Source organism: Salmo salar, chromosome ssa12 (assembly GCF_905237065.1).
Source record: "Salmo salar chromosome ssa12, Ssal_v3.1, whole genome shotgun sequence".
Taxonomy (NCBI): Eukaryota; Metazoa; Chordata; class Actinopteri; order Salmoniformes; family Salmonidae; genus Salmo; species Salmo salar.
Genome location: NC_059453.1, coordinates 24304488 through 24323859, shown reverse-complemented (window position 1 = coordinate 24323859; position 19372 = coordinate 24304488). Strand labels below are relative to the sequence as shown.

Below are 19372 nucleotides of genomic sequence, written 5' to 3'. Positions count from 1 at the left end.
GGGACATTTATTTTGAAGGCAAACCGCAAATTCCCCTAGTGTGGCTAGCTTCACACAGATCGTAGGTTGCTCTGTGGACGCGCGGTCACGTGAATACTACCAGGCCAGGCTATGGTTATAAGAAGGATTACATACTATACTGTGTTATGAAGTGGATGTGTGGACAGGACAGAATACATATTTTTTTCACGGCACTTCGATACAAAGTGATTTTCGTAGCAGGTTAAGAGAGCATTTTTGCGAACCCTAACCCTTTTCCCAACCTTTAAGCTCAGTCTTCTAACCTGTTACACATATTCTCCTAACCTGTTAAGTTTTCCTAGCCTCTACTAAAAAGTATCTTCGGAATCAAAGTGCCATGAAAATAGTTTTTCCCATGTGGACACTCAGCAGTTGAAGGGCTGTTGAAGGGAGGACGGCTCATAATAATGGCTGGAACAGAGCAAATGGAATGTATTTGATACCATTCCATTCATTCTTCTCCGTCCATTACCACAAGCCCGTCCTCCCCAATCAAGGTGCCACCAACCTCCTGTGGTGGACAGTCTGCAGAATCAGTGATGACAGTCAGTGAGCTATGGCCTCGTGTTAATATCTTGTCTTTAGGTATAAAAAAAGATTCAAACAAATACCGAAAAGGGCAATTGAGACAGACTGGTTTAGACACCTACATGGCCTAGATCCCAATACTGTACTCAATTTGCTATAAAGAAAACACCCAAACACAAAATATTAAAATGTTCTCCACTTTATTCAGCACTTATGTGCAAGACAGTAGTCAAAGTGGCATCAACAAGTTTTGAGTTTGCATACAAACTGTGATGTACTCACTCTTTCTAAACCCCTCCTTGGAAGATTGTTATCAACACTAAATCAATCAATACAAATCTATGACAGTATTGACTATCAGCAATAGTTACACTATGAACAGGATACAATAATTTAATATTTATGGTTATAATACATTGCAGATAAATGATAATGTGCGCTTTAGCCTACCTAATACTACAAAACGGATAAAGATTAATACATATATGATACAATACATTTGCAGTTTTAGCACCATTCTTTGTGATATTGTGTTGAGCAATTTACATTAGCAGGTCCCTATAACCACAGGACTCAGTTCCTATATGCGTCTAGCTTCTCCTCAATATTACAAAAGTTTGGATCAGACATGCCTTTTCTTACATTACCCAAAACATATAGTTACAGCCAGCACTACGAGTACTGTAGCTACCAATTTCACTTGTGGCTGGTCTCGCAAAGTCCCATAACTGCTCCCTAAAATGTGGACGAAACCTGTTTGTGTTTGTTTTCTATGCCCTTATAAGGACACTGTTGGGAGTGGTTGATCCCTTCTCAAGAATGTAGCTTCATGATGGTGAAATGGAAGAGAGTATTTTCTCTCTCTCCAGTTTGCGTAGTAAAGAGTCTGTTTAGAAGGGAGGAGGTCCATAGTATGCGGTGTATGCTGCAACGATGCCTGCTGTCTCCGCCATGTGCTCACAGGCCAGGTTGAGCTCGCACACCTCACTCAGACTGGAGAGAGCGCGAGAGAGAAAGTTGGGGTTAATTGACTTCTCATCAATTACACATTACAATTACAACTGTAGGATAAATGTACTTTATCAATTTGTTTCATGTGATTTTTTTTACAAAACAGCAGTGATATTCTGTATATTTTGCTCCAGTCATTTGGCTTGTATGAAGTACAGTAAGAGTGTTGCCTAAATGTAAACATGTGTAGGGTGAAATGTAAACAGATTATTTGGCTTCTTGGCGGTGACGATGCAATTAACATTCCACACACTTTTTCCCAAGCATCATTGCAACATCACACATTCTAACACCAAATCATGTGAGGTAACACCCTTGACTGTTAAATGACTAAATGAGGCATTCAGGAAAAGCGAACACCCCTAATTATAGTAGGTCACATTTGACATGTTTGTGACAGCTGTTTGCTGGCAGATAGCCATAGTAGAGTGTGTCTATTTGCTATAGAGAATGTTGTCTTAATGTAGAATAGTCTATTAGCTTGTACATTTGCTATAGAGCAATGGTAGAGTAGTTCTGTGATGTGTTCTAGAAGTGTGTGTGTTCTAGAATTTCGAGTTCTAAAAGTGTATTGGAGCCTACCTCTCCACCTGGGTGAGGGTGAAGGCAGCAGCTGCAGGTCCAGCCGCCCTCTTCCTCCTCAGCAGCACTGAGGCCAGGTCTCTCTTCATAATCACGTCTGGCTCTGTAGCTGCAGCTGGGTCCTCTGCCGTAGCTGGAATACACACACACACACACACACACACACACACACACACACACACACACACACACACACACACACACACACACACACACACACACACACACACACACACACACACACACACACACACACTTCAACCCTTACACAGTACAAATGGGGTTTTGCTTCCTTTTTTAGAGCAGCTACGGTAGCCTATATTTATGAACAGTTTAACTTCCCATTTTGTTTTATAAATGTCAACACAAACCTGTACACATACTCTTACACATTTCCTTAAACTGATACCATTACAAATCTATGTAGATCTGCATATACTGCATACACTATCTGCTCTTATCAATGCATCTGTTAACTTTACATCAGCACACTGCTGAGCAATGACACCATTTAGAGTTAGTTAGAGAGATGCCAGACCTTCAGCACTAGCTGACTCTGAAGAAGCAGACTCTGAAGAGGATGAGGAAGAGTCCGAGGAGGAAGAGGAGGAAGCTGATGAAGATGCGGAGGAATCTGCGGCTGGTGCTGGTTCAGCGGCAGGGTCAGGAGCAGGATCGAGGACCACATCAGGAGCCAGATCTGTTGAACAGAGAAAATCCCATTGTCTCGTTATAAGCATGTATGAGCGTTTATGTCTTATTATAAAACATGTTACGTTAGTTCTCTCGTTAGTTAGTCTCGTTCAGAATACATTGTCACAATCAGAAGTTATGATGAAACAACACAATATGCTTTCCCAACTTACCGTTCATGGACAGGGAGACCGACAGAACGGCCCAAATGGTCAGGAGAGTCAGAGACCTCATGTTGTTTTGGGGTTGTTGTCTTGCTGCTTTCTTGAACTACCAGTGAGTGGTAGTAGTAGAACTTTGGTTCTTTCTCTCCTTCTTTCAATGCCTTCTTCACTATATATCCCTCCATGGTCAATATATACTGTAGTCATCCCCCTCCCAATCAGATACACAATATGGTCAGATTATGTGATTGGTTAGGGAATCGAATGTCAACTTGTACCACTTCCACTTTCCTGGACACTCATCACATAACAACCCACACACCCGACAGGCACAGGAACTGGCTAAAACACACCCACACAAACATACACACTCGATGTGGCATACATACATGTACACGCAACCCATATAGCGGAACCAATAAAATGAAACAAGTAGGGATGTGTAAGAAGGTTTCTAAAAATGGAATTCTTCTTCTATGTAGCCCCTTTAATTGCACAGGGAATACTACATTTGATATAGAATGGACCTTACATAATCATCACACCAAGAATATTGTGTCTGAAAACAGAAAAGTGCTGGTTTGAAAATTAATATAGGCTTTGACTTGAGAAATATTATGAGGAACATAGGCTATTTCTGGCATTGTTATTGTTGTAGTGTATAAGTAACTTCCAAACTAAAGGAAACATCATCATAAAACATCTTCATTCAATTTGGTTGAGTCAAAGATCTCAGATGTCACAAACTAAATAAAGGTCAACTGGGCCTGCCCAGCTTTTTTTTTCTACATGACCCTAAGCATGATGGGGACCAGGAACCACACCTGTGTGCAACTGGTTTTAATGTCTATTGTCTGGAAGCACCTGCTTTCAATATACGTTATATCCCTCATTTATGCAAGTGTTTCCTTTATTTTGGCAGTTACCTGTATGTGCATGCTAAATTAAATCCTGTATGAGTTATATTTATTCACGTCAATTATTCTGAATTCCAACCGATAATTTCCCCCCATTTTGGTCTAAATGGAATCAAACCTGAAATTCTCCTGAATTCGATTCCATCCCCACCATTCATCAGTGTAGTATAAATAATCCCAACAGAAATACCTCAAAAAGCCAAACGGGTCAGAATAGAAGCAATATATCCCTCTAAATAAGACATTGTCTATAAGTTGTGATTGGATTTAAATCAGGCCCCAGCCAGTGGCGTTTAGCGGATGACCCTGGATCTGAGTTGCTGAGAGGCTCAGCTCCTCGCCTCAAACTCCCACCCCCACAAACCCCAAACTACAGCCCAGCTCTACCACACACTACTAATCGAGTGACTGGGAACAGCACCGAGACTCATTATGTGACAGAGATTAATTACAGCCTACCAGTGTCCCACTGAAGCCACAGCCGTTCACTATATAAAGGCTGGGGCCATTCAATTCCAGATAGATCCACAGCCACACGGTTTAAACTAACTTAACGACCCAACTGTTACAGCCACACTTGATGTATTTTTGCATATGCACAGGTATAAACAGCTTGCCTGGGTTGCCCATATGTTAAATGCACAATGATGTGTGTGATATGCATATGGATTGGATAGATTTGTTTTGGTGGGGGCCTAATATAGACTGTGGTTGGTCGATATATAGAGATACAAGCTTGCATCTGATATTGGCTGATTTCATATTTCAATTTCCAGACTGTGGACTGGGAGTAAAGCCATATTGAAAGGTAAATATGGTAGATAATCCAATATGTCTTGATGTATATATTTATATATCTCGGCGCTGACACCAGCGGCCTGGTTGTGTGTTACAATGAGAAATACCATTGCCCTCTGCTGTAGCAGACTGATCTTGTTGTCAATCTCTTGCTGGTCTGTCCTTGGTGTTAAAGAGGCAATCTGTTGTTGCTACATCCATTTTTTGACATAAATTATATGTTATGTACCCATTGATTCTTGAAGAATATAACTTAGAAATGCCTCATGAGCTTAGTTCAACTGTCAAACCCCATACAGAACCCAAGATATGAGCTTGTTTTAATCCAATGTTTACAAAGTGAATGTAAACAACCACTGTGTAGCTTCAAAACATGGTTAAAACTATAATTTTGAAATCCTGGATGGTCAGTCCTTGAATTTGCTCTGTCTATGAATTTGAGACTGGTTATATTTCTCCAGTCCCATCACTCAGCTTTTTACCGAAACTGGGAGAACGCCTTGTTTTGTTTCAACTGTTTGGTTATGGTTTCAACTGCTGATTGCCGCTTTAAGGGTTTTTCTTGGATAGTGTGGGGTGTAATTTCAATGTCTGGTCCAGCATCCATTTTTGTGAACGCGTTTCAATGCAGGAGGACAAAGTTTGAGAAAACATTTACCACAAAATCCCCGGTTGAATAAACAAAGAAGTTAAGAGTCTAGGCTTTTCTGCAGGATCAGGTCTGTTTTAGTGTGCATTTTCGTCCTGAAAATCACATACAGTGCAAGCCACATAGTAATCTGGACAAAATGTTTTACGGTTCTCCCAGTGCCGAAAGTGACACGGTTACAGACAGAGACAAGGGGAACTTAGCTCATTCCAGGCAGAGACAAGTGGCCCGTAGCTCATTCCAGATAGAGACAAGTGGCCCTTAGCTCATTCCAGACAGACAAGTGGCCCTTAGCTCATTACAGACAGAGATAATAGGCCCTTAGCTCATTCCAAAGACACAAAACTCTGCTTCTTTTATTTTGCATACATTGTAAAGTTTAAAGCAGGTAGCTGACGGTTTTGTTAGTGCATGTCTCCCCTAGGGGACAATGTGGCAGTGTGCTATATAGTAACTATAATATTGTAATTATGTATTTGTAGTATGAGATGCTTCCATAGTCCTACTTGTTAAAACCATACATTCATTAATACAAAGGCCTTATGTATATAATCTTAAAGAGTGTTCAGTCTGAGCCATGACTGATATAAGAGGGGTTTTGAAATACCCTGTTGGACATTTTAGTAACTACACTGCTATTATTACACACCTAAGGGTAGAGATGATTAGGCCTAATTATTTGAAGCATCCTTGTACATTGACCCTGTACAATATTCCCTGCCGTTCTCTGAGTGCAACTTCACTCTATAGTCATTAAACTTCACTCTATAGTCTATAGTCATTAAAACACAAGGGAATTGGAGTTTCTGACCTTACATAGTTGAGGCCAGTTGTATGACTAGCAACAGTGAAGTACACTCCTTTACAGAACCTGTGTGAATTGTTTGCTGAAAAGAAAAAATCTGGTCTTGCAAAGAGGGTAAGCTGGTTGAGGTGTAGGTTTTAGACTGTGTCTGCAGGAGGAAATCTAGGCGTCTGAGGTGTAAAACAGAATACAGACGAGTCTTAACCTTGGGCTACCACATCTGGAGACAAGGGCAGACTTATGAGGAAAAGACTCGAGTGGAGAGAGAGATCACTAGCAACTATCTGACACCACAAACTATTCCAGCCATCAACAGCTCTCAAGTCTCATCCTGAAAGGCTGTGTGTATGGGTGAGGTTCAATAGTCAGTATATCTGTCACGGGATACTAGGAGTGGTGGCAGGAGTCAGGCGCAGAGAGCAGAGGTAAAGTATAACGTCCTTTATTTCTTCCAGCACAAACCGGTCACGCCAAAACAGACGGGCGGGTAAAACAAACGACCAACCCAGAACAACGGGCAAACAGTCCGGAGAGAGATAACAAGGCGTAAGTGAGCTCATCCAAAAATACACAACAGCAAAAGTAATCCCGCACAAACCTGGGAGGGCTAAACAGGCTTAAATAAACACAAATCAAGAAACACAATAGGGAACTGGTGCAACCAATAAGACATTACAAACAGAAAAGGAAAAAGGGATCAGCGGTGGCTAGTAGGCCGGCGACGACGACCGCCAAGCGCCGCTCGAGCAGGCAGGGGAGCCACCTTCGGTGGGATTCGTGACAATATCAGTATAATAGTATATCTCCACCATTAAAATAAAATGAGGAGGACAATCCTCCTCATTGAAATTTCATAAAAATAAAAATTGTGAAATATAAAAAAGTTATCCTTTTAAGATAAAACTATACTAAGTATATTCATATGTCACCAAATAATTTATAAAAACACACTGTTTTGCAATGAAGGTCTATGGTTACTTGACATCACTCTTTGGGGTAGCACCATGGTTTAGCTGGAGGACAGCTAGCTTACATTTTCATCTGGCTACATTGACTTCAACACAAAACCTAGGAGGCTCGTCGGCCTCACCTCCTTCCATAAACCTACATGTTAATTAACACAACTTCCAGAGGATGACCTCCAATCAATCAAAGCTTTTGCTTTGATGTTGTCCATCCAATCATATGATTAGGATAAGAGAATGAACCTGTGTTGTATTGGGGTTGTGAAGCTTGGTGAGTTGGTGACCTTATTGGATAGAGATTAGGAGTGAAAAGGTATAGTTGAGCATTTTTAAGATATTATTCAATTATTCAATTCAAATTAGTTTCTTCAAATTACAGGAGACGGAGGAGGTAGATTATATCTTTTTTTCTTGGTTTTAGAACTTTATTTTTGTGTCCAGTTTGTGCAATTAATTTATATTTTCCTTGCTAAGCAGTAGCTAGCTACCAGCGCGAGCGTGCAGTTTTTGCTGCCAGAATGGCAGAATGGCAAAACGGCCAAAGCTACCGAAAATGTTGTAGACTTTTTGTTGAAGAAACCCTATCATTCTGTGGGATAAACAGAAAAAGGTGCGAATTAAAACCGAGGGTTAACGTCTGCCTGAGATCAGTTTCATGAAGAAGAATGAAAGGGCGACGACGTTCAATACCAATTGGTATCAAAACAGTGGATGCTTCTCAGAGGAGGAAGGGGAGGACCATCCTCCTCAGTGAATTTTACACAAATAATATTTTCCAAACATTTAAAAAGTTATCCTTTTTAGATAAAACTATACCAAAAATATAATCACGTTACCAAATAATTTATTAAAACACACTATTTTGCAAAGAAGGTCTACAGTAGCCTCAACAGCACTCTGTAGGGTAGCACCATGATGTAGCTTGAGGACAGCTAGCTTCCATCCTCCTTTGGGTACATTGACTTCAATACAAAACGTAGGAGGCTCATGGTTCTCACCCCCTTCCATAGTCTTACACAGTAATTAAGACAACTTCCGGAGGACATCCTCCAAACTATCAGAGCTTTCGTTGCATGAACTGACATTTTGTCCACCCAATCCAAGTATCAGAGAATTAATCTAGTACTGAAAGAATAAACTACAGTTAGCTAGCACTGCAGTATATAAAATGTGGTGAGTAGTTGAATCAAAGAGAGAGAAATAGTTGAACAGTTTTGAACAAATTCATTTCTTCCAAAATTAAGGAGAAGCAAGAGAAAAAGAGAGAGAGATTGTTTTTTTTGGTTCACTTGCAGTTACTTAGCTAGCAAAGGCAGCTAGCTAGTTTAGCCTACTGAAAAACCCTGCTCAAACAGAGGGATGCTATGTTATCTAGCTGGCTATGACTTTCCAACACAACACTGGAACTCTTCCAAGTCAAGGTAAGGTTTTGGTTTTACAAATTTATTCCCCCCAGGGCACGCCGGTGTAACTGCTTACGGACTGTACACTGTAATGTTACTGCATGATTGTAGAAGGTTTACTAGCGTGTTAGTTCTATTAGCTATGCTGACAATGAAGTTACTTTAGCTAATAAGGTGACAACGATGTAGGCTGTGTGTAGCGGTTTGGCTTGGATTTTTGTTTTTGCCTGGTCACATACAGCTGATGTGTTTGTGCATTAAAGTCCACAAGTGAAGGGAAGAGGTTAGAGGAGGAGAGCGCAAAGATGCGAGAAGGAATAGAACATGGCTGCTATGAAAGTGAACTGTGCTTACGCATGATCAGAGTGTATTCATTACGCAGATTCTGTTGAAAAACGTTTCTTAAACTGACGCAAATGGAACAAAACAAGGATAAACATACCTGAATTTGTCCAATAGAAACTCTAATGTGTAATGGTTGGACTAATGATTACATCCTTTATCAGCTAGATGCAGGCAAGAGTGTGCAAGGAGGCATTGAATATCACTCTGTCCATGTGCCACTGTCGGTCACCTCAAATTTGTCTCTCGACCTGTGTGCACCTACATTGTAAACTTTTATTCATAGGCTAGGTTGTAGCAACCTCATGATGGGTGTAGGGAAAATGTGAGTATCATGTAGTAGCCTAAACTTATCAATGTTATATTGAACTGGGTGAATGGAATGAGAGTCATCCAATATGCTGGAATAGGAATAAGGCTATATTCATGAAAAAACATCGTCCTCCCTTATCTTAAATGGCACTGACCACCACTATATCATAAGTGTAGCTGGTTAACAGGGAGCCTTTCATCAAGCCGCCTGATCATGTGGACAAAGGTCTGCGTATTCAAAGCGGCTGTATTTTTGGGCATGAAATAATTGGCTTTAGCAGGTGTGCCTTGTAAAAAGTTCATTTGTGGAATTTCTTTCCTTCTTAACGCGTCAGTTGTGTTGTGACAAGGTAGGGGTGGTATACAGAAGATAGCCCTATTTGGTAAAAAGACCAAGTTCATATTATAGTGAGAACCGTTCAAATAAGCGAAGGGAAATGACAGTCCATCATTACTTTAAGACATGAAGGTCAGTCAATCCGGAACATTTCAAGAACTGAAAGTTTCTTCAAGTGCATCAAGCGCTATGATCAAAGTGGCCCTCATGAGGACTGCCACAGGAAAGGAAGACCCAGAGTTACCTCTGTGGAAGAGGATAAGTTCATGAGAGTTACCAGACTCAAAAATTGCAGCCCAAATAAATGCTTCAGAGGTCAAGTAACAGACACATCTCAACATCAACTGTTCAGAGGAGACCGCGTGAATCAGGCCATCATGGTCGAATTACTGCAAAGAAACCACCACCAAAGGACACCAATAAGAAGAGTCTTGCTTGGGCCAAGAAACACGAGCAATGGACATTAGACCGGTGGAAATCTGTCCTTTGGTCTGATGCGTCCAAATTTGAGATTTTTGGGTCCAACGGCTATGTCTTTGTGAGACGCAGAGTAGGTGAACGGATGATCTCCGCATGTCTGGTTCCCACCTTGAAGCATGGAGGACGAGGTGTGATGGTGCTTTGCTGGTGACACTGTCTGTGATTTACTTAGAACTCAAGACACACTTTATCAGAATGGCTACCTCAACATTCTGCAGCGATACGCCATCCCATCTGGTTTGTGCTTAGTGGGACTATCGTTTGTTTTTCAATAGGACAATGACCAAACACACCTCCAGACTGTGTAAGGTCTATTTGACCAAGAAGGAGAGTGATGGAGTGCTGCATCAGATGACCTGGCCTCCACAATCACCCGACCTTAACCCAATTGAGATGGTTTGGCATGAGTTGGACCCCGGAGTGAAGGAAAAGCAGCCAACAAGTGCTCAGCAAATGTGGGAACTCCTTCAAGACTGTTGGAAAAGCATTCCAGGTGAAGGTGGTTGAGAGAATGCCAAGAGTGTGCAAAGCTGTCATCAAGGCAAGTGAGGCTACTTTGAAAAATCTAAAATATATTTTTGCACAACACACTTCTGCCAGACCACTGAGGTTTCAACTGCAAAAGCCCCTGGCAGGAACTTAATTAGCATGAATTAAAAGGTGCACTTGATTAAGCTCACCCAGTGTAATGGGTAGGTAGAGTTCACTCTTTAAAACCATTGGATTCGTCCATGATGCGCAAACCCTCCAGCACACCAGCTGAATGAAATCAAGCGCACCTAATCTCAATTGGGAAATTGGACCAATGGAAATTATGTTCAGTGGCTTGCAGATGTACCTAATTAACCAGCCAGATTAGAAGGGTCTAGGATTCCTTTGTAAGGCACAGCAAAAAAGACAATCAGATACAATAAGAGGAATCTCCTGGTAATGCTTCTGGCTACCATTAGTTCAGAATTCTGGCTGTGATTTTTTAAATGACTTTGAGCTAAGTTGTATGGCTCTAGTTTGTTTCCCATGTTTTACAGGTAGCTGTATTTTTAACTGACTAGGATGTTTTTATTTAGAATTTATTGGATTTGTTGCCTGCTAATTGGAGGGATAACCTGTTATCCTCCATCTAAAGGTGTGTTTTGTTCTACACATTTAATTCAGATAAAATAACACCGTTTAAGTCCCAGAACTTCAAATGCTGGAATTTTATGATTTTAAACTTTATTTTCTTTCATAGGTAATTATAGATATATTCCCCAAAATAAATTAAAAGGAACCAGCCACAATGCAGCGGAAGCAACCGGCTCCCGTGCCTCAGAAGCAGCCACCACAATACCTCAGCAAGCGCCATGACTGGCCCAAATACCTTGGGTGAAGCAACTGGCCACAGTGCCGCGGAAGCGACCACCCATAACGCCTCGGCAGCGGAAGCAGCCACCCATAATGCCTCGGCAAGTGTGGCAACTGGCCCAAATAGCTTTGAAGCAACTGGCCGCAATGCTTCATCAAGCGTCACGACTGGCCCAAATAACTTGGGTGAAGCAAAACGCTCCCGTGCCTCAGCAGAAGGAGCCACCCAAAATGCCTCAGCAAGTGTGGCAACTGGCTCAAAAACCTTAGGTGGAGCAACCAGAACCCGTGCCTCCGCAGCAGAAGCAGCCACCCACAATGCCTCAGCAAACATCACGACTGGCCCAAATACCATAGCTGATGCAACTAGCCACAATGCTTCATCAAGCGCCATGACTGGCCCAAATACATTGGGTGAAGCAACCAGCTTCCGTGACTCTGCAGAAGCAGCCACCCACAATGCCTCAGCAAGTGTGGTAACTGGCCCAAATACCTTAGTTGAAGCAACTGGCCACAATGCTTCATCAAGCGCCACGACTGGCCCAAATACCTTAAGTGAAGCTACCAGCCACAGTGCCTCGGCAGTGGAAGCTACCAGCCACAGAGCCGTGCAAGAGGCCACCCATAATACCTCGGAAGCAGCCACCCACAATGCCTCAGCAAGTGTGGCAACTGGCACAAATACCTTAGGGGAAGCAACTGGCTCCCATGCCTCGGCAGAAGCGACAGGCGCCTCGGCAGAAGCGACAGGCGCCTCGGCAGAAGCGACAGGCGCCTCGGCAGAAGCGACAGGCGCCTCGGCAGAAGCGACAGGCGCCTCGGCAGAAGCGACAGGCCTTGAACAGGAGGGCCAACTCCTCAAGCAACATGGATTTTAGCAGCAGTGATGTTTCTCAGGATTTTGGGTCTGATGGGGGATATGAAAGCACCCAATAAAATATTGTACCTTTTAAGTGCCTCCTTGTGTTTTGAAATACTGTGTTTTTAATGTCTACCTTTGGCTTGCTGGTTGAGAACAGTGTTGGTTGCCAGTGCAATTTGTAGTAAAAGGGAATGTGGTTTACAGTTCCTAATCTTTTGGATTTCAAATATATAATTTATTTTTCTTTGCTGCTGGTTGACAAATCCTAAGATTGGCTCTACGTTAAAGCCACTGACCACGTTTACATGTACATCAATATCCCGTTATTCGGGATACTGAAGTATTTATTTTGTGTTGACATGTAAACATCAAATCCTGTTTTACAAAAACCTGAGAAAGCTTGTACCCCGGAGATGGGCTTCTGTGGCATGTAAACATCTGAATTCTGTTTTTGTGGTATGCACAGGCTCTGTTTCACATCTCATGGTTGTCTGACTCTGTCAAACAAATACATTTAAAGTGGGCTACCTGCTCAGTTTGATCCACCATAACTGAGCTTAACCTGTTTGTGATAGGGGGCAGTATTTTCACTTCCGGATGAAAAGCATGCCCAAAGAAAACTGCTTGCTACTCAAGCCCAGAAGCTAGGATATGCATATAATTCTTAGATTTAGAAAGAAAACACTCTAAAGTTTCTAAAACTGTTTAAATAATGTCTGTGTATAACAAAACTTATTTGGCTGGCGAAACCCCGAGGACAAACCATCCAGGATTTTTTGTTAAGTTCACTGTTTTCAATTGGTTTTCTATGGGAACCTAGATTTCTGTGGCACTTGGTTGCAGTTCCTATTGCTTCCACTAGATGTCACCAGTCTTTGGAAATTGGTTGTTTTTCTTTAGAGAAATGAAGTATGACTATTCAGAATGAGGGTCCAGCCTAGTGTACTCTTTTGTTTGGGGCGCGTGACCTGAAAATTGCTCCACTTTCATTTTTGCCGCAATTGAACACAGTGTATTCCGTCTTAAATTTGATCAATTATTTACGTTTTAAAATACCTAAATTGGATTAGGAAAGTTGTTTGAAATGGTTGGACCAAGATTACAGGTAACTTATTAGATAAACGGTAGTCATGTTGGGCTAGTTGGAACCGGTGTTTTTCTGAATCAAACGCGCCAAATAAATTGACATTTTGGGGATATAACGACAGAATTAATTGAACAAAAGGACCATTTGTGATGTTTATGGGACATACTGGAGGGCCAACAGAAGAAGATTTTCAAAGGTAAGGCATGAATTATATAGGTTATTTCTGAGTTTTGTGTCGCGCCTGGCGGGTTGAATTCTGATTGTCATGTGTTTGTTTGATGGGGTGCTGTCCTCAGGTAACAGCATGGAATGCTTTCGCCGTAAAGCCTTTTTGAAATCTGACATGGTGGCTGGATTAACAAGATGTTAAGCTGCATTTTGGTGAATTGCACTTGTGATTGTATGAAAGTAAAATATTTCTAATTTATTTTGAATTTCGCGCTCTGCAATTTCAACGGATGTTGTCAAAACGTTCCGCTAGCGGAATCCCTAGCCGTATTAATAGCTACTTTCACCCCTAATTTAGACAAGTTTCTGCTTACTTACATTAGGTAGGCCATTTGTCAACTATAGTTTAATACATGCAGCTTCTCTTCTATCATAACTTGTTGCCCCAGAAGACTAAAGTAGTGCTCACATGTCTTATGTTGATAGAATGAATGCATTAATCTTAACAGGTTAAATGATTTTAAGGACCAGGTAGCATGCTAGAACACAGTGGAAACATTGGTCCTGTGCCAAATGTCATTTTGACAGATTTTAAGGAAATGGAAAGCTGAGAATGGTAACTTCAGTTAGTCTTGGGTGTGTCTTTTTATGTGGTTGAAATGCTGTCTGCTTGCAAAAGTGTCAAAGATGACACATTACACATGCATTTGCATTTTCGCCAAGACGCTGATAGAAAAATGTATCCACTCCTGTTCCCAAGACAATTTAAAGATATATTTTTATCATTTCACTGCAACTGAAGTTATAAACTCCTCAAAAAAAGAAACGTCCTCACTGTCACCTGTGTTAAGTTTACTGAAACTTAACGTGTAAACATTTGTATGAACATAAGATTCTACAAGTTCCACAGACATGACTAACAGAAATTGAATTATGTGTCACTGAACGAAGGGGGAGTCAAGATCAGGTGTGGCCACCTTCAGCATTAAGCACTGCAGTGCATCTCCTCCTCATGGACTGCACCAGATTTGCCAGTTCTTGCTGTGAGATGTTACCCCACTCTTCCACCAAGGCACCTGCAAGTTCCCGGACATTTCTAGGGAGAATGACCCTAGCCCTCACCCTACGATCCAACAGGTCCCAGACGTGCTCAATGGGATTGAGATCCGGGCTCTTCGCCTGCCATGACAGAAGACTGACATTCCTGTCTTGCAGGAAATCACGCACAGAACGAGCAGTATGGCTGGTGGCATTGTCATGCTGGAGGGTCATGTCAGGATGAGCCTGCAGGAAGGTTACCACATAAGGGAGGAGGATGTCTTCCCTGTAACACACAGTGTTGAGATTGCCTGCAGTGACAAGCTCAGCCCGATGATGCTGTGACACATCGCCCCAGACCATGACGGACCCTCCACCTCCAAATCGATCCCGCTCCAGAGTACAGGCCTCGGTTTAACACTCATTCCTTCAGCGATAAATGCGAATCCGACCATCACCCCTGGTGAGACAAAACCGCGACTCGTCAGTGACGAGCACTTTTTGCCAGTCCTGTTTGGACCAGCGACGCTGGGATTGTGCCCATAGGCGACGTTGTTGCCGGTGATGTCTGGTGAGGACCTGCCTTACAACAGGCCTACAAGCCCTCAGTCCAGCCTCTCTCAGCCTGTTGCGGACAGTCTGAGACTGATGAAGGGATTGTGCGTTCCTGGTGTTTATATATATTTTTTTTATTTAAGCAGGTAAGCTGGTTGAAAACAAGTTCTCATTTACAACTGCGACCTGGCCAAGATAAAGCAAAGCAGTGCGATACAAACAACAACACAGAGTTATACATGGAATAAACAAGTGTACAGTCAATAACACAATAGAAAAAAACAAGTCTATATATAGTGTGTGCAAATGGCTTGGGGAGGTAAGGCAATAAATAGGCCATAGTAGCGAAGTAATTACAGTTTAGCAAATTTAACACTGGAGTGATAGATGAGCAGATGAGGATGATGATGATGTGCAAGTAGAAATACTGGTGTGCAAAAGAGCAGAAAAGTAAATAAAAACAATATGGGGATGCGGTAGGTAGATTGGGTGGGCTATTTACATATGGGCTATGTACACCTGCAGCGATCGGTTAGCTGCTCAGATAGCTGATGTTTAAAATTAGGCACGGAAATATAGGTCTCCAGTTTCAGCGATTTTTGCAATTCATTCCAGTCATTGGCAGCAGAGAACTGGAAGGAAAGGCGGCCAAAGGAGGTGTTGGCATTGGGGACGACCAGTGAGCTATACCTGCTGGAGTGCATGCTACGGGTGGGTGTTGTTATCGTGACCATTGAGCTGAGGATGACACTGTGATAGACTGCATCCAGTTTGCTGAGTAGAGTATTGGAAGCTATTTTGTAAATGACATTGCCGAAGTCGAGGATCGGTAGGATAGTCAGTTTTACGAGGGTATATTTGGCGGCGTGAGTGAAGGAGGCTTTGTTTTGAAATAGGAAGCCGATTCTAGATTTAATTTTGGATTGGAGATGCTTAATGTGAGTCTGAAAGGAGAGTTTACAGCCTAGCCAGACACCTAGAATATGTGGACAACTACAAATACCTAAGTCAGAACCGTCCAGAATAGTGAAGCTGGGCGGGCGGGCGGGTGCGAGCAGCGAATGGTTGAAAAGCATGCATTTGTTTTTACTCGCGTTTAAGAGCAGCTGGAGGCCACGGAAGGAGTGTTGTATGGCATTGAAGCTCGTTTGGAGGTTAGTTAACACAGTGTCCAAAGAAGGGACAGATGTATACAGAATGGTGTTGTCTGTGTAGAGGTGGATCAGGGAATCACCCGCAGCAAGAGCGACATCGTTGATATATACAGAGAAAAGAGTCGGCCCGAGAATTGAACCCTGTGGTAACCCCATAGAGACTGCTAGAGGTCCGGACAACAGGCCCTCCGATTTGACACACTGAACTCTGTCTGAGAAGTAGTTGGTGAACCAGGCGAGGCAGTCATTTGAGAAACCAAGGCTGTTGAGTCTGCCGATAAGGATACGGTGATTGACAGAGTCGACAGCCTTGGCCAGGTCGCTGAAGACGGCTGCACAGTACTGTCTTTTATCAATGGCGGTAATGATATCATTTAGTACCATGAGCGTGGCTGAGGTGCACCCGTGACCAGCTCGGAAACTGGATTGCACAGCGGAGAAGGTACGGTGGGATTCGAAATGGTCAGTGATCTGTTTATTAACTTGGTTTTTGAAGTCTTTAGAAAGTCAGGGCTGGATGGATATAGGTCTATAACAGTTTGGGTCTAGAGTGTCACCCCCTTTGAAAAGCGGGATGACCGCGGTAGCTTTCCAATCTTTAGGGATCTCGGACAATACGAAAGAGAGGTTGAACAGACTAGTAATAGGGGTTGCAACAATGGCAGCGGATAATGTTAGAGAGGGTCCAGATTGTCTAGCCCAGCTGATTTGTATGGGTCCAGGTTTTTCAGAACATCTGCTATCTGGATTTGGGTGAAGGAGAAGCTGGGGAAGCTTGGGCAAGTAGCTGCGGCAAGTAGCTGTGTAACTCTGCAGTTGTTGCCATCCTGTACCTATCCCGCAGGTGTGATCTTCAGATGTACCGATCCTGTCTTAGGCGTCTCACAGTACGGTGTCATGACGTTGGCCTCTTTTGGTACAGGGAGGACAGTTGACCCCTCCCTTTTGCACACAATCCACCCTGTGTGTAAAGGGTCGTAAAAACTCTAAAATTCCAGGAGAGTCTCTGGCCACATGGCCCATAGAGAGACACAGGAAATTCTTCCAACTCATAGAATTGGAGAGCCAAGCGACATTTTGTGTTCTGGAGAAGGTATGGAAGATTGGTGAAGAATCCAGCTACGAACTGATCCGCTTGGTACCATTTTGTGATACTCAGAAGAGACAATATAGCCATATTACCATAAAACTGTTTATATAATAGACTCAGTTTAAGACTTGCATCATATGGGTGTATGGAATGTATTAATAAGGATAAAGCTTTTGTAAGACATTGAGATGCTATGTACTGATGTAATGTGATAGAATTGTATTTCTGTAACCAAATCTAACTCAGTCATAGGCACGCCCCCAGGGACCCATACAGGACCAGGCGTCATTTGACAAGCTGTTCTATGGGCACTATAAAACACCCCCGGATTTACATTTCTTCAGACCAGGCCTACACTCCGTGGCCACATAGGTTCTACCATCTAATTCCTCTACTGAAAGTGAACCATACCACGTGGTTAACTTTTAGACTATTGATACCGACAGAATAAGAACAAGTCTTTGATATTAATTATTAGTCTGCAGCTAAGTAAATTATATCATCGAACGCGAAGACCAACGAAACAACCATTCTATGACGACATTAATGAATGTCGCTCTGAAAGATCCATTCTAACCGAGAGAGAGAGAGAGAACGCGGACAAAACTCCCCAACAGAACTACTCTCCAACAAGAATCAGAACGACACACTGAGCGTAAATATATATTGATTGCAATTGTTCCCGAATGAGTGAGCCTTCAATTGTCAATTGTTAATATTAATGAACCCTGTGTAACTTCTCAGCCGACCTTTTATGATCCATTGTTCAACAGGCCGACCTGCCTGTTTAGCCAGTAGGGCACATTCCGATACCAATCCTTTGTGACGATAATGACTGTTTGTATGTTTTTCTGTTAATTACTTAGTGTAGTAAATAAATGATTTTAAGACAAATTGATGTATGGATGATTTTAGTAAAGACTGGGTTCGTGCAGATACAACAATTTACGACGTTTGGTATGAGACTGGACTAGAGGTAAAATACACCATTGAAACCAGAAGATAATCGGCCTATATAATAATATAGGAAAGTTATGTTAGGAAAATTATAGCTTTGTAATCTGAATATTCTCCTTGGTGCCCCGATCTCCTAGTTAATTACAATTAAACGATTAATCAGTTTAATCGCGTGATGATAATTACAGGGAGCTAATTGATAAACATATCTTCCGTTTAATGGTACCCCCAAAGACACGACATATTGGTGCCCCGTGCGAGGCATCTAAGATAGAATTGGACTTTGCTGTGAAATTCTATATATCAATTGTGCAAACAGAATTGTACAAACAGCCTGCTATGTAAACAAAGTGATTGTGCATTTTCCATTGAGAGAAGCTATTTAGAGTAGCTCCGGTCTTATGTCGATAGCAGTGAGGAATAAATTCCAGATTTAGTCCGTTAGGCCAAACGGTACTATTTCTGTCGGTCAATATTAACTTCTAGAGTAAGGTTAGAAATTAGAAGTTAACTGTCCGGTAAACCGAGCCGAATAATTTGCCTACCGCACTAAAACAGTGTGGGCAGACCGTATGCGTATCGATATTTAAGTACCGTGTCGCTCCGGTCAGCATAAACGCTAGCAGAATATGCTGAATGGGGTTAAGGTGAGACGTCACTAGAAAACCCACCCTTTCCTATTTTGGTGCTTGGAAGGATACTCCTGAACCAAGTAGCAATAGCTTAGCATTACGGGTAAGCTAACAGAGAGGGAACATTTTACCCTCTACCGTAACATGTTTAAAATTTCTCCGCTAGCGCGACGGAAGTCTGACCTTTGTACTTCCGTTTAATTTCAGCATTCTGCACCCTGGTGGTGAAGAATTGCCAGTACATCTCTAGGGGAAATTCAAACGTGGAGCACGGTAACATATCCAGACAATCACAATTGACTGGATATGGCGTCTCATTCAATTTAACTAACAAGTGAAATTGCCAGATTTACCTTTTCAAGTGGATCTTTCAAATAATATCCAAAATTGATTGGGCGTCTACAATGTGACAGGATTAACTTTTTCCAAACTTAACTTAGATGAAGCAATGCTCTCAGGTTAATTGAAAGTTAATTCC

The 19372-nt window shown here is 42.2% G+C and overlaps 2 protein-coding genes across 2 annotated transcripts; one reads left to right on the top strand and one right to left on the bottom strand.

Annotated features, from left to right (window-relative positions):
* Positions 1-732: 732 nt before the first annotated feature.
* Positions 733-3310, bottom strand: LOC106564582 (osteocalcin 2b-like). The gene is made up of 4 exons (XM_014130727.2): positions 3009-3310; positions 2681-2842; positions 2143-2275; positions 733-1542 (listed from the first exon to the last, which is right to left on the bottom strand). Exons 1-4 carry the CDS (start codon positions 3067-3069, stop codon positions 1440-1442), a joined length of 459 nt encoding a protein of 152 aa, XP_013986202.2. The 5' UTR covers positions 3070-3310; the 3' UTR covers positions 733-1439.
* A 7600-nt stretch (positions 3311-10910) lies between these two features.
* LOC106564580 (autotransporter adhesin BpaC-like) lies at positions 10911-12301 on the top strand. Its single transcript, XM_014130724.2, has 2 exons — positions 10911-11133; positions 11239-12301. The coding sequence occupies exon 2, from the start codon at positions 11351-11353 to the stop codon at positions 12227-12229; it is 879 nt and encodes a 292-aa protein (XP_013986199.1). The 5' UTR covers positions 10911-11133; positions 11239-11350; the 3' UTR covers positions 12230-12301.
* Positions 12302-19372: the final 7071 nt, after the last annotated feature.

Bases quoted from the DNA above. Each gene is read 5' to 3' on its own strand.
- LOC106564582 (XM_014130727.2), bottom strand. From the start codon at position 3,069: ATGAGGTCTCTGACTCTCCTGACCATTTGGGCCGTTCTGTCGGTCTCC. The intron at 2,843-3,008 runs GTAAGTTGGGAA...TCTGTTCAACAG, and splicing joins GGTCTCCCTGTCCATGAACG to ATCTGGCTCCTGATGTGGTC. The intron at 1,543-2,142 runs GTAGGCTCCAAT...CGCTCTCTCCAG, and splicing joins ACCCTCACCCAGGTGGAGAG to TCTGAGTGAGGTGTGCGAGC.
- LOC106564580 (XM_014130724.2), top strand. From the start codon at position 11,351: ATGACTGGCCCAAATACCTTGGGTGAAGCAACTGGCCACAGTGCCGCG.